Source organism: Grammomys surdaster, unplaced genomic scaffold (genome assembly GCF_004785775.1).
Source record: "Grammomys surdaster isolate TR1022 unplaced genomic scaffold, NIH_TR_1.0 124511, whole genome shotgun sequence".
NCBI lineage: Eukaryota > Metazoa > Chordata > Mammalia > Rodentia > Muridae > Grammomys > Grammomys surdaster.
In genome coordinates, this window is record NW_021619502.1 from 5,565 (window position 1) to 18,473 (window position 12,909).

Sequence of the window (12,909 nt, forward strand, 5' to 3'; positions counted from 1 at the left end):
GATACATGCAGGAGAGAGATACATGTGCAACAACGGCAGACTACACGTGCAGTGAGTGCAGTTGACAACTACATACACAACAACAAAGGAGTACATTCGTGGTGGAGGAATATTTGGCTGGACACACATATAACTGAGATAGACTTGTGACCTAGTCACGGACTTGTGGCGGAGGGATGGACAGGCAGAGTTGAGGCATAAGCCCCCATAAGTTAGCATGCACGCATGCACAACTGCGGAGGGATCAGTCGGTGACAGGGCGGGGCATGCCAGAGCCTTTTAACTGAGCAGCAAGGCTGAGGCAGCCATTTGGTGCTGCGGATCGAAACGCAGAGCAAGGATGTCGAAAGCTGAGGCAACCGGTGGGATGGCCCACAACGCTGGGCCTGATGAGAAGACATTGCAGGTGTTGCGGGACATGGCCAACCGCCTGCGAATCCGTTCCATCAGGGCCACAAGTTCCTCAACCACTAGGTAAGGGGCCTGGGAAGGCCTTACCATGCGGTTCTTCGGTTGTTCTTTCTGAAGCTGTGAGGTGAAGGGAACCTGCCGTTATCCTCCATTTTCTGCCTTCTGGGGGTCATCTACTGCTTCTAGGTGCCCATGAGGTTCAGTCCTCTTCAGCCCTGGTGGCAGGGGTACACCCCTGACTACATTGTGACCAAAGTTCTGGAAGCCTATAATAAGACCTCCTTAGTAAGGAAAAATCTAGAACACAGTCGGGTGAATAAGCGGTGTTCCCTGGTATTTATCAAGCTAGCTCTAGTTTGGCATTTTAGCTAGAAATGGCATTCTGTGTATAAGCAATTGCAATGGAATTGGGGTTGTTCATGACTGTTTGGCCATTACTCAGGAAAATAAATTCACCTCTGTCGAGAGCATACCAGAGGGGCAGTGCTCCAGGAGGTAGGGCAGGAAAGAGTAAATGTGAGAGGCAGCATACAAGAAGTGTACTTTCAAAGAATAGTGGATGGTTTGCAAAAAAATATAGTGGGTTTGCTGATATTTGTTGAAGGTAATTTTGCACTGCTATTGATAAAGAATAGGTTGCTTTGTCTATATGGTCCAAGCCAGCCCTGAACTGAATCCAAAGAGTTCTTCTGCCTCCACAGTATTTGGGATTAAGGCCTATAACATTGCTTGTCCACAGTTTTTCTTTTCTTTTCTCTTTCTTTCTTTTTTTTTGTCTTTTTCTTTTTGGGGGTTCTATTCTCTTTACATAGTCCTGGCTGTCCTAGAATCCTGGAGTTCAAAGTGTAGACCAAGTTGACATGTAACTCACAAAGATTCTTCTACCTCTGCCTCCTGAGTGCTGGGATAAAAGACACACACCACAACACCTGTCTTCTTCACAGTTTTTCAATGAACTAGTACTTGTATGTCAGGCTTACTAATACTGACCAGCTCTTGTTAAGTTTTCTCTTTCTAGGAATTTTTTTCAGTTAGTTTGGTTAACAAAGATTTTTTTTTTTAGATACAGTTGTTCATGTTATTGTAAAAGTTCTTGTTCATTTCTGTAGGAATGACAGAATAGCCCCATTTTCATTTTCTGAGTTATTTCAATCTTTTCATAGTTTTGCTTTTTTTTTTTTTTTTTTTGTTCTAGCTAAAGCTCTGCTAATCTTTCACAAGAACCAACTTGGGATCCTGTGGATTGTACTTCAGAGCAAAGACTTGCCTAACATCCCCTAGTCTTAATCACCAGCATTGCACAAAAAATAAGTTTAGTTTTGTAGATTTTCTCCCCCATTTGCTATGGCACTTTTTATTTCTGCTATGATATTTATTATTCTTTCCTTCTCTTAAAGCCTTTTGATTTAGTTATTTTGTAGTTCCTTAAGTAGTAAAGTTAAGTTGTTGATTAGAAATTGTTAAAAATAGCCAAGCAGTTGTAGTTTATGCCTTTACTCCCAGTACTTGGTAGGCAGAGGGAGGCAGATCTCTGTGAGTTTGAAGCCAGCCTGGTCTACAGAGTGAGTTCTAGGACAGCCAAGACTACACAGAGAAAAATCTGTCTTGAAAAAACGAACTAACAAACAAGGAAGAAGGAAATTGTTAAAAATGAGTTTTAGCTATACATTTTTTCTTTGCACTGCCTTTGTTGCATAAAATTTGGATTTTGCTTTTATTTTCATGCATCTGTTTCTAATTTTCTTTGTAATCTTTTTCCTTTGGTTTGTATAAGAGTTCATTATTTAATTTCCACAACTCTGTTGAAAGTTTTCTGTGTTTCTGTTAGTTTCTAATTTCATGTCCTTGTAGCCACAAAAAGTACTATGCATGTTTTTTTTTCCCTCATGCCCTGGGGGTTGGGAATGCATCTCAGTATTAGACTATTTGCCTATCATGTGCAAGGGTAAGTTTCATCCCCAGCACTACAAAATAATTTGTCCTGAAACTTGGACTATGACATTAAGAGGACAGTGTAGTTAAGACACAAGATTTTTTGTTTTGTTTTACGTTTTTGTTTTATGGGTCTTAATATTATCTCAGGTCTACCACCATGACTCCCAACACCTACTGAGATTACAGTTATATAGCATCACAATAGACTTTTTTTTCTGGAGACAGGATTTCTTTGTGTAGCCCTGGCTGTCCTGAAACTCACTCTGTAGATCACACTGGCCTCAAACGCAAGAGATCTGCCTGACTCTGCCTCCCAAGTGCTGGGATTAAAGGCATTCACCAACTGTTCAACCAAGGTTTTTTCTTTTTTTCTTTGAATGAAGCAAATACATTTATTTGTGTCTTTTAATTTTATCAAATACAGAGAAATAGGTTTAAGAAGGTAAATATTAGATAGGCATAGTGGCATATGCCTTTAATCTTTGAGTTGGAGGCTAATCTGGTCTACAGAGTTAGTTCTGGGGCAGTCATTTAAAAAGAAATGCTTATTACAAGCCTACCATATCCTGAAATAGACTAGATAGTACAGAAGTTTTGCCCCGTTGTTTTTGTTTTGTTTTTTTAAAAGCTTGGGTTCTGGTAACTGAATTGGGGTCCTTTGTTTTACAAGGCAGACACTTCTTTGATTTTTGTAATATTTGGGGGGAGTGGGGTGAGATAATACTTCATTATAGTTGTTTGTTTTATTTTTCGATGCTGGGGCTCAAACTTGGTCACCCACATGTTACTTCTAAGCTAGCTTCCAGCTTCAGCCTCTTGAATCCTGGGATTACAGGTATTGGCCACAATGTCTAGCCCTTATTATAGTTCAGATTTACGTTTTTTGATAACTAATGATGCTAAATATTTTTATATAGTTGTTGAACATTCTTACTTCTTTCTTTGAAAAATCTGTTGAAACTATTTGCCCACTTTAATTTGTTGTTAAATTTTTGAGTTCCTTATCTGTTGAATATTAATGCTCTGTCAAATGAATAGCTGGGAAATATTTTCAGGGAGTAGGTTTTATCTCCTGTTCTGTTCTCTCTACCCTATAAGAATTCGTTTTAGGGGTTGGAGGTATGACTCAGTTGAAAGCAGTGGCTGCTCTTCCAGAGGTCCTGAATTCAATTCCCAGCACCTTCATGGTGACTCACAGCCATCTATAACTCTAGTCCCATGGGATCCAATGTCCTCTTCTGGTGTACAAATGTATTTTTAGACAAAACACCCAAATGTGTAAATTTTAAAAATCTTTAAAGAGAGAAATTCATTTGAAGTAGAATGGAATCTATGCAGTGGTTCTGATAGAATGAAACATGTGGAAGTTCTACAAATGATAACATATGAGTGAAAGAATGCTCAAGTCATTCACTTGAGCATAAGCCCAAGTGCATGGTGCTCCTCTGATAGAAGAGTGCTAGGCTCAGAGTGTGTCACTGTGTGCAAAGAGAAAGAGGTATTGGGAGGTTGTTGACCTCTCAAATGGCCCTTAGTGCCTCAAGCATGGGGGTCATGGCCCAGCATCCCCAATTCTTGGCTGAATTCAGTCAGGCTAGGGGAAATGACTGTTGCTTCTAGTTGAAAGACACAGTGTACTGCTGCTATACATAAAAGTACACAGTGCCCATTGGGAACCATTTATCTGTGAGAAATGACTTGCATCATATCTGCCTTTCAGCCATTTCACACCGTGCAGCAGTGCTGCTGAGATCATGTCTGTGCTGTTCTTCTATACAATGAGATATAAACAGGAAGACCCCCAAAACCCAGACAATGACCGATACATCCTTTCAAAGGTATGGTAATGGGAATACTGCTGCTTGTTGTTTGTGTTTGGTTGGGGTTTTTTGTTGTTTTTTTTGGCAGTGGGGTTTTGTTTTTTGGTTTTATTTGTTTGGGTTGGGTTGGGTTTTTTGTTATTTGTTTTTTTTCAGGAGAGGACAAGGTCTTGTGTAGCCTAAGCTAGCCTTCAGCTCACCATGTAACACAAGCTGACCATGAACTCTTCATCTTCCTAACTACCTTCAACTTCTGTGTTTTGGGATTATGGTGTATACCTGGCTTGAAGCTTGCTTCTTAACATACTCTTTAAAGGCACCATGTATCAATAGGCTATTTGCTATTTTGTTGGTTTTGTTTTGTTTGTTATAGTGTATGCCAGGAAAGAGCATGTGGCAGCTGTCCATCTTTTCTTTTTTTCTTTTCTTTTCTTTTTTCCTTTTCTTTTTTCTTTTTCTTTCTTTCTTTTATTTTTGGTAGTACTCTACCTCACTCCACCTAGTATTGAAGTCCCCATTGGCAGATCATAATTCTTACATTGTCTGTTCTGCTTTGAGATGCAGGTGACTTCAGTGAATCTGCCTTGCTGAACCTGCAGAAAACTGTGAGGATGACTTGGAAGAAGCATCAATCCAACACTGAAGGGCTTTTAATTTTGCCAGCTTCTTTTATTTTTCTAGATAAGTAGGCCTGGGAAGTAGCCAAAAAATCTTTATGTAAACAATGTCTTGAAACATGCTTATGTTCAGAGAAAGATAAGCATTGCTTGGAAGGAAATTCTTCCCTTTGAGAGTGTACATACCTTTATTCTAGCCTTTGCCACTCCCAAGTTGTGCCCCTCAATGCATAATAGTTGATAAGAAAAAGAAAAGAACCCTAGCAGGGTGTGATGACACATACCTGTAATCTATATACTTAGGCAGCTGAGACAGGAAAATTATCAAGTTTGAGGTCAGCCTAAACTACATAGTCCCAGGCCACAATGAACTACAAAAAAGGCGCCTATTTAAAAGAAATATGGGATAAGAAACCTTTTCAGGGCCCTTGTGCCATGTCACACTTCTTGCTAATAATCTCAACAATCAACTCGTAATCTCAATCTGTCCAATAGTCTCCTACTCTTGAATGTAAGCTCTGACTCCATTCCAAAAGATGAAGTCCTAAGGCCTATTTGCCTTCAGCTTCACAGCTAGGAGGAAGAAGTGTTGTAGGTCTGTGATCTAAGAGCATGAAAGACATCTGGGAATCAGATCTTGTTACTCTAGTTGTTTGTTTGTCACTAATGAAACACTGAACAAAAGCAACTTGAGAAGAAATGTTTATTTGGCTTAAACTTCCATGTCACAGTCTATCATTTAGAAAAGTCAGAACAGAAACTCAAGCTGCTTTACAGTCTTGCTCTCCTCTCTGGTTCATATACAGTCAGCTTTTTAAAAATTTATTTGTATTCTTTAATCCTTTTTTTACAGTCCAGACTTCATCCCTGGCCTCTCAGTCTGCGCCCCCCACCACTCCCCATCCCATACGTTCCCCCCATCTCCAAGAAGATGTCCCCACACCCACACCCACCCCACCAGGCCTCCTCATTCCCTAGGGCCTCAAGTCTGCATCTTCTCTGACTGAGTCCAGACCCTACAGTCCTCTGCTCTATATGAGTTGAGGGCCTCCTATCAGCTGGTGTATGCTGCCTTGTTGGTGGCTCAGTGTCTGAGAGATCTCGGGGGTCCAGGTCAGTTGAGACTGCTGGTCTTCCTATGGGGCTGCTCCAGTCCTCAGCTTCTTCCATCTTTTGCCCAATTCAACCACAGGGGTCCCCGGCTTCCATCCATTAGCTGGGTGCTAGTATCTGCATCTGACTTTTTCAGCTGCTTGTTGAGCCTCTCAGAGGACAGCCATGCTAGACTCCTGTTTGCAAGCACACCATAGCATCAGTAATAGTGTCAGGTCTTGGAGCCTTCCCTTGACCTGAATCCCAATTTGAGCCTGTCACTGGGTGTCTTTTCTCTCATATTCTTTTCAATTTTTGTCCCTGCAATTTACTCAGACAGGAACAATCCTAGGTCAGAGTTTTGACTGTAGGATGGAAACCCCATCCCTCACTTAATGTCCTGTCTTTCTACTGGAGGTGGACTCTATAAGTTCCCTCTCCATACTGTTGGGCATTTCATCTATAGTTCATCCCTTTGAGTCCTGAGAGTCTCTCAGGTCTCTAGTACATTCTGAAGGGTCCCCCCCCCACCTCCTACTTCCAGAAGTTGCCTGTTTCCATTCTTTCTGCTGGCCCTCAGTGCTTCAGTCCTATCCTCCCCAATACCTGGTCACATTCCCCCCTCCCCCTTCCTGTCTCCTTTCCCTCCCAGGTCCATCCATCTCCTCCCCACTCCTGTGATTGCTTTCTTCTCTCTCCCAAGTGGGATTGAGGCATCCTCACTTGGGCCGTTCAGCTTGTTAACCTTTTGAGTTCTGTGGATTGTATCCTGGGTATTCTGTACTTTTTGGCTAATATCCACTTATTAGTGAGTACATACCATGCATGTCCTTTTGGGTTTGAGTTACTTCACTCAGGATGATATTTTCCAGTTCCATCCTTTTGCCTGCAAAATTCATGATGTCCTCATTCTTAAAGGCTGAGTAGTATTCCATTGTGTAAATGAATCGCATTTTCTGTATCCATTCTTCCGCTGTGGGACATCTGGGTTGTTTCCAGCTTCTGACTATCACAAATAAGGTAGCTATGAACATAGTGGAACACATACCCCTGTGACATGGTGGGGCATTGGGAAAAAAAACTTTACTAACCCCACATCTAATAGAGGGCTAATATCCAAAATATATAAAGAACTCAAGATGCTAACCACCAAAAACAAACAAACAAACAAACAAAAAATGGGGTATAGAACTAAGCAGGAAATTCACAACAGAGGAATCTCAAAGGACTAAGAAGGACCTAAAGAAATGTTCAAAGTCCGTAGTGATCAGGGAAATGCAAATTAAAATGACCTGGAGATTTTACCTTACACCAATTAGAATGGCTAAGATCAAAAATTCAGGTGATAGCAGATGCTAGTGAGGATGTGGGAAAAGAGGAACACTCCTCCATTGCTGGTGGGATTGCAAAGTGGTACAACCACTCTGGAAATCAATCCAGAGATTCCTCAGGAAATTGGAAATAGATCTACCTGAAGACCCAGCTATACCAACAGCCTGCTTTCTTGCACATTAGGGATAGGCCCCCTTGCCTAGGGATAGTACTGCCCACAGTGTGGCATAGCTGGGCCTTCCAAAATCAATCATCAACCAAGACAGATCGTATGAGACATAGAAATGAGTCACTCCTATTGAGGTAATTCTTCAATTGAGGTTCCTTCTTAGGTGTCACTAAGTTGGGTCAAGTTGACAATAAAAACTAACTAGCATACTCCATCTCTTGTCCACTTGACACAAACTTGTCACTGTTAAACCCTAACTTTTCTTGTTTATCACCCAGATTTCATGTTAATGTCATAAAATACACTACAACTTTAAAAGTCACATTTTTTAAGAATACTGACATCTTACAAGTTTAGTGCTTCTTTAAAAGATCAAAGTCTACTAACTGGCATCCTACAAAATAAAAAAAAAAATAAGTTACATACTTTCTTTCTACAAAAGGGAGAACCAGGGTATAGAAACAAAGTAAAACCCAAAATCCAGACATAAATCAAATCCTGTAGTTCAATGTTCAGCATCTCAGAATCACTTGTGATATAATATTTTGTGCTCCAAAGGTGAAGGTAGCTCCACCTTTCAATTCTGGCATCTGCAGCAAACACAGCTTAACTCCTAGGCTCAGGTTTGATACACTTCACATCTGCTGCTATCATTGGTAGATAGTGGTAGTGAATAAATTTAATGTGTCTGGCAGCTCAGACACAAGCTACCTCCCACCAAAGCAGCAACACTTTGTCATGGCTTTGTGTCCTGTAGAGGGGGCACATTCTTTCCATGGAACACTGGTAACCTGCTATATATAAATTAATGGATATTAGCTAGAGGGAGATAGAGTGATAGAAAATGATTAATTACAAACATTGACACTGACTAGAATACTCAAACACTTTTGTGTTTCTAGTCTTGAAGAACCCATATTCTCCAAAAGATTTAGCATCTAGCTTATGTGCCAAAGACTTTATGAAAATGTTTTACATTTCTCTGAGTTTCTCCCTCTGTGTTCTAAAAGCTCCAGTTGCTAACACCACACTGTGGACAATGGGCATCTTCCTTATCTTTGTTACTACAGTTTCCAATTTAGGGTAGACCCCAAGTTTGACTCATGGTCATATTATGACATTGATCTGAGACTTTGTAGATATGGCAAAGAGGATTTCATCCAGTATGGTGGGAGGGATAGTTCCAATGGGTAAAAAGGAGTAGCCTGCATTTGGTACCACAAATCTGCCCAAAGCCCATGTCCTGCAGCTGTTCTATATTCACTATGTCTCTTTTCTCTCTCTTATAGGGACTACCATTTGTTAAAGTGGCAACAGGATGGCCTGGGCAAGGACTGGGGGCTGCCTGTGGGATGGCATATACTGGCAAGTACTTTGACCAAGCCAGGTAAGGAGCTTAAGAATCTATTTCACTGCCCCACCCTTGCACTTTGCCTCATTAGTTTGAGAAGCCAGTGATAGTTTTGAAAGTTCTTGTTACACAATATTAAAGCAGTAAATAAATTACATTTGTAGAACTGTTCTAGCATCTCTGATTGGATGTTAATGGTGACTGCAGTATTAAAACACTAATATTTTGAGATAACTTCATGTTTTGTCCTGAAAATTTTCACTGTGGAGTGAACAACACGTACTTTGCATTAGGAGCCCCAAAATGTTAGTGACACAAATATTAGTTACACAGGTCCTTTACTGGGTTGGTTCACAGTCTCTTTTTTGGACTTGTGCTCATTGCTACTTGTAATGCCTACAAGTGAAATGCCTGGTTTAGACCTGCATCTTCCTTTAGTCTCTCCTGCATGTGATGAGCCTAAATCCAGAGCCCCTCTGGTTCAGTTTCTCCAGGGTGTGGTGCTTCTTTTTTCCAGGATCTCAGGAGATAGCTACCTAGATCTCTGGAGAACTTGTTCCAACTTATAGAATCCTTTTGGAAGTACTTGGTTGTGTTTCATCCACTCCTCCAGCAGCCCTCTTGTTCCATTTTCACAGAACTGCTAAAAAGTTTTATCCATGATAGCTTCTTAGTTACTACCTTGAGTTTAATAAGTGTTCTTAAGAGATAGGAAGATAGGTAGCTCAGCAGTTAAGAGCACTCACTGGTTGGCCTTCCAGAGGACCCAGATCGTATTCCCAGCACCCACATGGCAGTTCACAACTGTCTGTAACTCCAGTTCCAGAGGATCTGACACTGTCTTAGACGTATCGCGCAAAGAAAGTACTCATACACATAAAATAAAACATTTTTTACAAAAACTTTTCTTAAACCTGTAATACTTTCATGAGGTCTAGGGTGCATTTTTTTCTCCTTTTTTCTTTTCTTTTCTTTTTTTTTTTTCCTTTGATATAAATGGCTCATGTCTCTGCTGCAGAGAACTGTACTATTTATGGTGGAGCAAAGCTCCCTAGGTAGGATGTTTCTATTACTACAATGATTATAAATAAAATTTTACGTTCAGAACTGCTTTAAAAATCAACCGTTCTGAAAAACAAAACATATGTACCTTGTTTACATGTTTCAGGGACCTGCTTTCTCATTCCCTCTTTTTTTGCTGAGAAACCAAGAAAGGGAACAGAAGCAGCTTAAAAAATAGTATTAGAGCTATTATGAGATTGCTAGTAGGGCTGGTGAGATGGCTCAGTGGTTAAGAGCACTGACTGCTCTTCCAGAGGTCCTGAGTTCAATTCCCAGCAACCACATGGTGGCTCACAACCATCTGTAATAGCCATCCGTTACTATTGTCTGGTATATCTGAAGACAACTACAGTGTACTCGCATACATGAAAGAAATAAATATATCTTTAAAAAAAGAGAGAGAGACTGCTAGTAGCCAGGCAGTGGTGGCACACGCCTTTAATCCCAGCACTTGGGAGGCAGAGGCAGGCGGATTTCTGAGTTCAAGGCCAGCCTGGTCTACAGAGTGAGTACCAGGACAGCCAGGGCTATACAGAGAAACCCTGTCTCAAAAAACAAAACAAAAGAGAGAGAGACTGCTAGTCAAAAATAAAGTCTGTCTCATGAGGCTGAGATTTCATTTCCTCCACTGCTAAGCTAGGGAAGAATTGATGAAGAAAATTATCTTAAGGACATTGGAATCTGAAGCAGTTCCTAAGGTCTCTCCCTTCCTCTCTCCCTCCCTCCCATCCTTGGCCCTTCTCCACACCTATCCTTCCCTTTCTTCCCTTCCCCTCACTCCCCCCTCTCTCTTTCTATCTCCTTGAAATGCATTTGTTTGAGTGGCCCAAGTGAGCCCCAGAAGAGTCCTAATTATTTCTTCATTTGTTTCTAGCTACAGGGTATTCTGTCTTCTGGGGGATGAGGAATCCACAGAAGGCTCTGTTTGGGAGGCATTTGCCTTTGCATCCTACTACAATCTGGCCAATCTTACGGCAATCTTTGATGTGAACCGCATTGGACACAGTAGCTCCATGTCTGTTGACCACTGCATTGCCATCTGCCAGAAGCGTTGTGAAGCCTTTGGGTAATTGTGCCTCTGTTCCTGTGTCATTTTTTTTCTGTCCCATCTTCCTTCTACATTGTAATCTAACCTCCTCAATGACAGATGGAATACTTATGTAGTGGATGGCCGTGACGTGGAGACCCTGTGCCGTGTATTCTCACAGGCAGCTCAAGTGAGAGGCAAGCCCACTGCTGTGGTTGCCAAAACCTTCAAGGCCCGAGGCATGCCAAGTAAGTATTTCCTTCCTGTGAGTATTCAAAACATTTGTCCATGGAGTAAAACAGGCAGAAAAGAGGCATTGACTAGGCTGATGATTTCCTTAGTGAACAGCGTTAATGCTGGTAACATGCTAGAGGCTGCTTCTCTCTCTTGATTTCACTAGCTAATATGTCTGGTTAGGATAGAAGGGGTAGGTCAAATTTCTACCAAGTAAACAATGTTTTTCTACCCTTGTAAGGGAGTGGCTAGTGGAACAGTTCACAAGAGAGAACAGTTCCCTAATAGGGAAGGATCTGTATGGTTCATAGTCAGAAAGTATGGTATATGTAGGGGTAAGCCCGTGAGTAAAGTGGTATGTGCATATTCATTAGTCTAGACTCAGACTTTCTGGAAGAACACATAGAGAACAGAAGGTTGGGCACTGGGGGCTAGGGAAAGAGAGACTTTCTTTAAATAAAATAATTTTATTCTAATTAACTCATAAATGAGAACATCAGCTAGTTTAAGGAAGCCACTCAAACTCTTGCCCAGTCCCAAACTATACAGTTAGTATGGCCATTCTGAAGTAGTGAAATTTCAGTTCAGATTTTTCACTTTCTTCTTTTTTTTTATTTAATCTTTTTTTTTACCCTCCAGATTTTATCGCCCTCCCAGTCCACCCTCTTGCTGTTTTGCCTCCCCTACCTCCCCCCCACCCCCATCTCCACGAGGATGTCCCCACTCCACCCCCCACCTCCCAGCCCACCAGCCACCAGACCTCCCCACTCTCTGGGGCCTCCAGTCTCTTGAGGGTTAGGTGCATCTTCTCTGACTGATCCCAGACCTGGCAGTCCTCTGCTGTATATGTGTTGGGGGCCTCATATCAGCTGGTGTATGCTGCCTGGTTGGTGGTACAGTGTCTGAGAGATCTCAGGGGTCCAGGTTAATTGAGACTGCTAGTCCTCCTCCAGAGTCACCCTCCTCCTCAGCTTCTTCCAGCTTTTCCCTAATTCAACCACAGGGGTCAGCAGCTTCTGTCCATTGGTTGGGTATAAATATCTGCAATTGACTCTTTCAGCTGCTTGTTGGGTCTTTCAGATGATAGTCATGAGAAGCCTCTTTTTGTGAGCACTCCACAGCCTCAGTAATAGTGTCAGGTCTTGGGGCCTCCCCTTGAGCCGGATCCCACTTTGGACCTGTTGCTGGACCTCCTTTTCCTCAGGCTGTTCTCCATTTTGTCCCTGAAGTTCTTTCAGACAGGAACAATTCTAGGGTCAGAGCTTTTGACTGTGGGATGGCAGCACTCTCTCCCTTTGCTGACTGCTGACGGACACATGGCAGAGGCAGCAGCAGTAGCGGACCCCTCCCTGCTCGTACTCTGTCCCCAGCCGGGCTGGAGATCCTCATGGGATACTCTCTGGACCAGGGATCCACAAGCCCCTACCAGAACCTTAATATTTTCCTTGCTGTCACCTGTGCCTTACATCCCTCCTTACATACCCAGTCACTAAGAGTGCATCTCATACATTCCCTCCTCCTTCTCCCTACTATCTTAGTGGTCACTAAGTCCCTATTATCTTTATTGAACCACAGCAGCTTCACGAAGAGTCTGTCTGCTTCCTGATTACTCTTGTAAGCACAGTACTGCAACAGCATTCTGTCTATAACACATCTGATCTTTCACTCCCCTTCTAAACCTTTTGTCATTTTAATCTTGCTTCAGGTAAAAACTCACACACATAATGTCACCTGGTCTATCTTTTCAGCCTTGTTTCCTTCATTAAACCCTCCATTCGTGAGCAAGTGAATCAGTGCTCCCCTCAAAAGCCACAGGACCTTCTTTAGGCAGCTTTCCCTTATTGTGGTTACATCCAGGA

At 42.0% G+C, this 12,909-nt stretch overlaps 1 protein-coding gene across 1 annotated transcript in view; it reads left to right on the top strand.

Annotated features, from left to right (window-relative positions):
* Positions 1-340: 340 nt before the first annotated feature.
* Positions 341-12,909, top strand: part of Tktl1 (transketolase like 1) — a 28,065-nt gene continuing 15,496 nt past the window's right edge. The window contains 5 exon segments of the mRNA XM_028784620.1: positions 341-474; positions 4,067-4,184; positions 8,666-8,763; positions 10,664-10,855; positions 10,937-11,064. Coding sequence (XP_028640453.1) covers positions 341-474; positions 4,067-4,184; positions 8,666-8,763; positions 10,664-10,855; positions 10,937-11,064 — 670 coding nt within the window.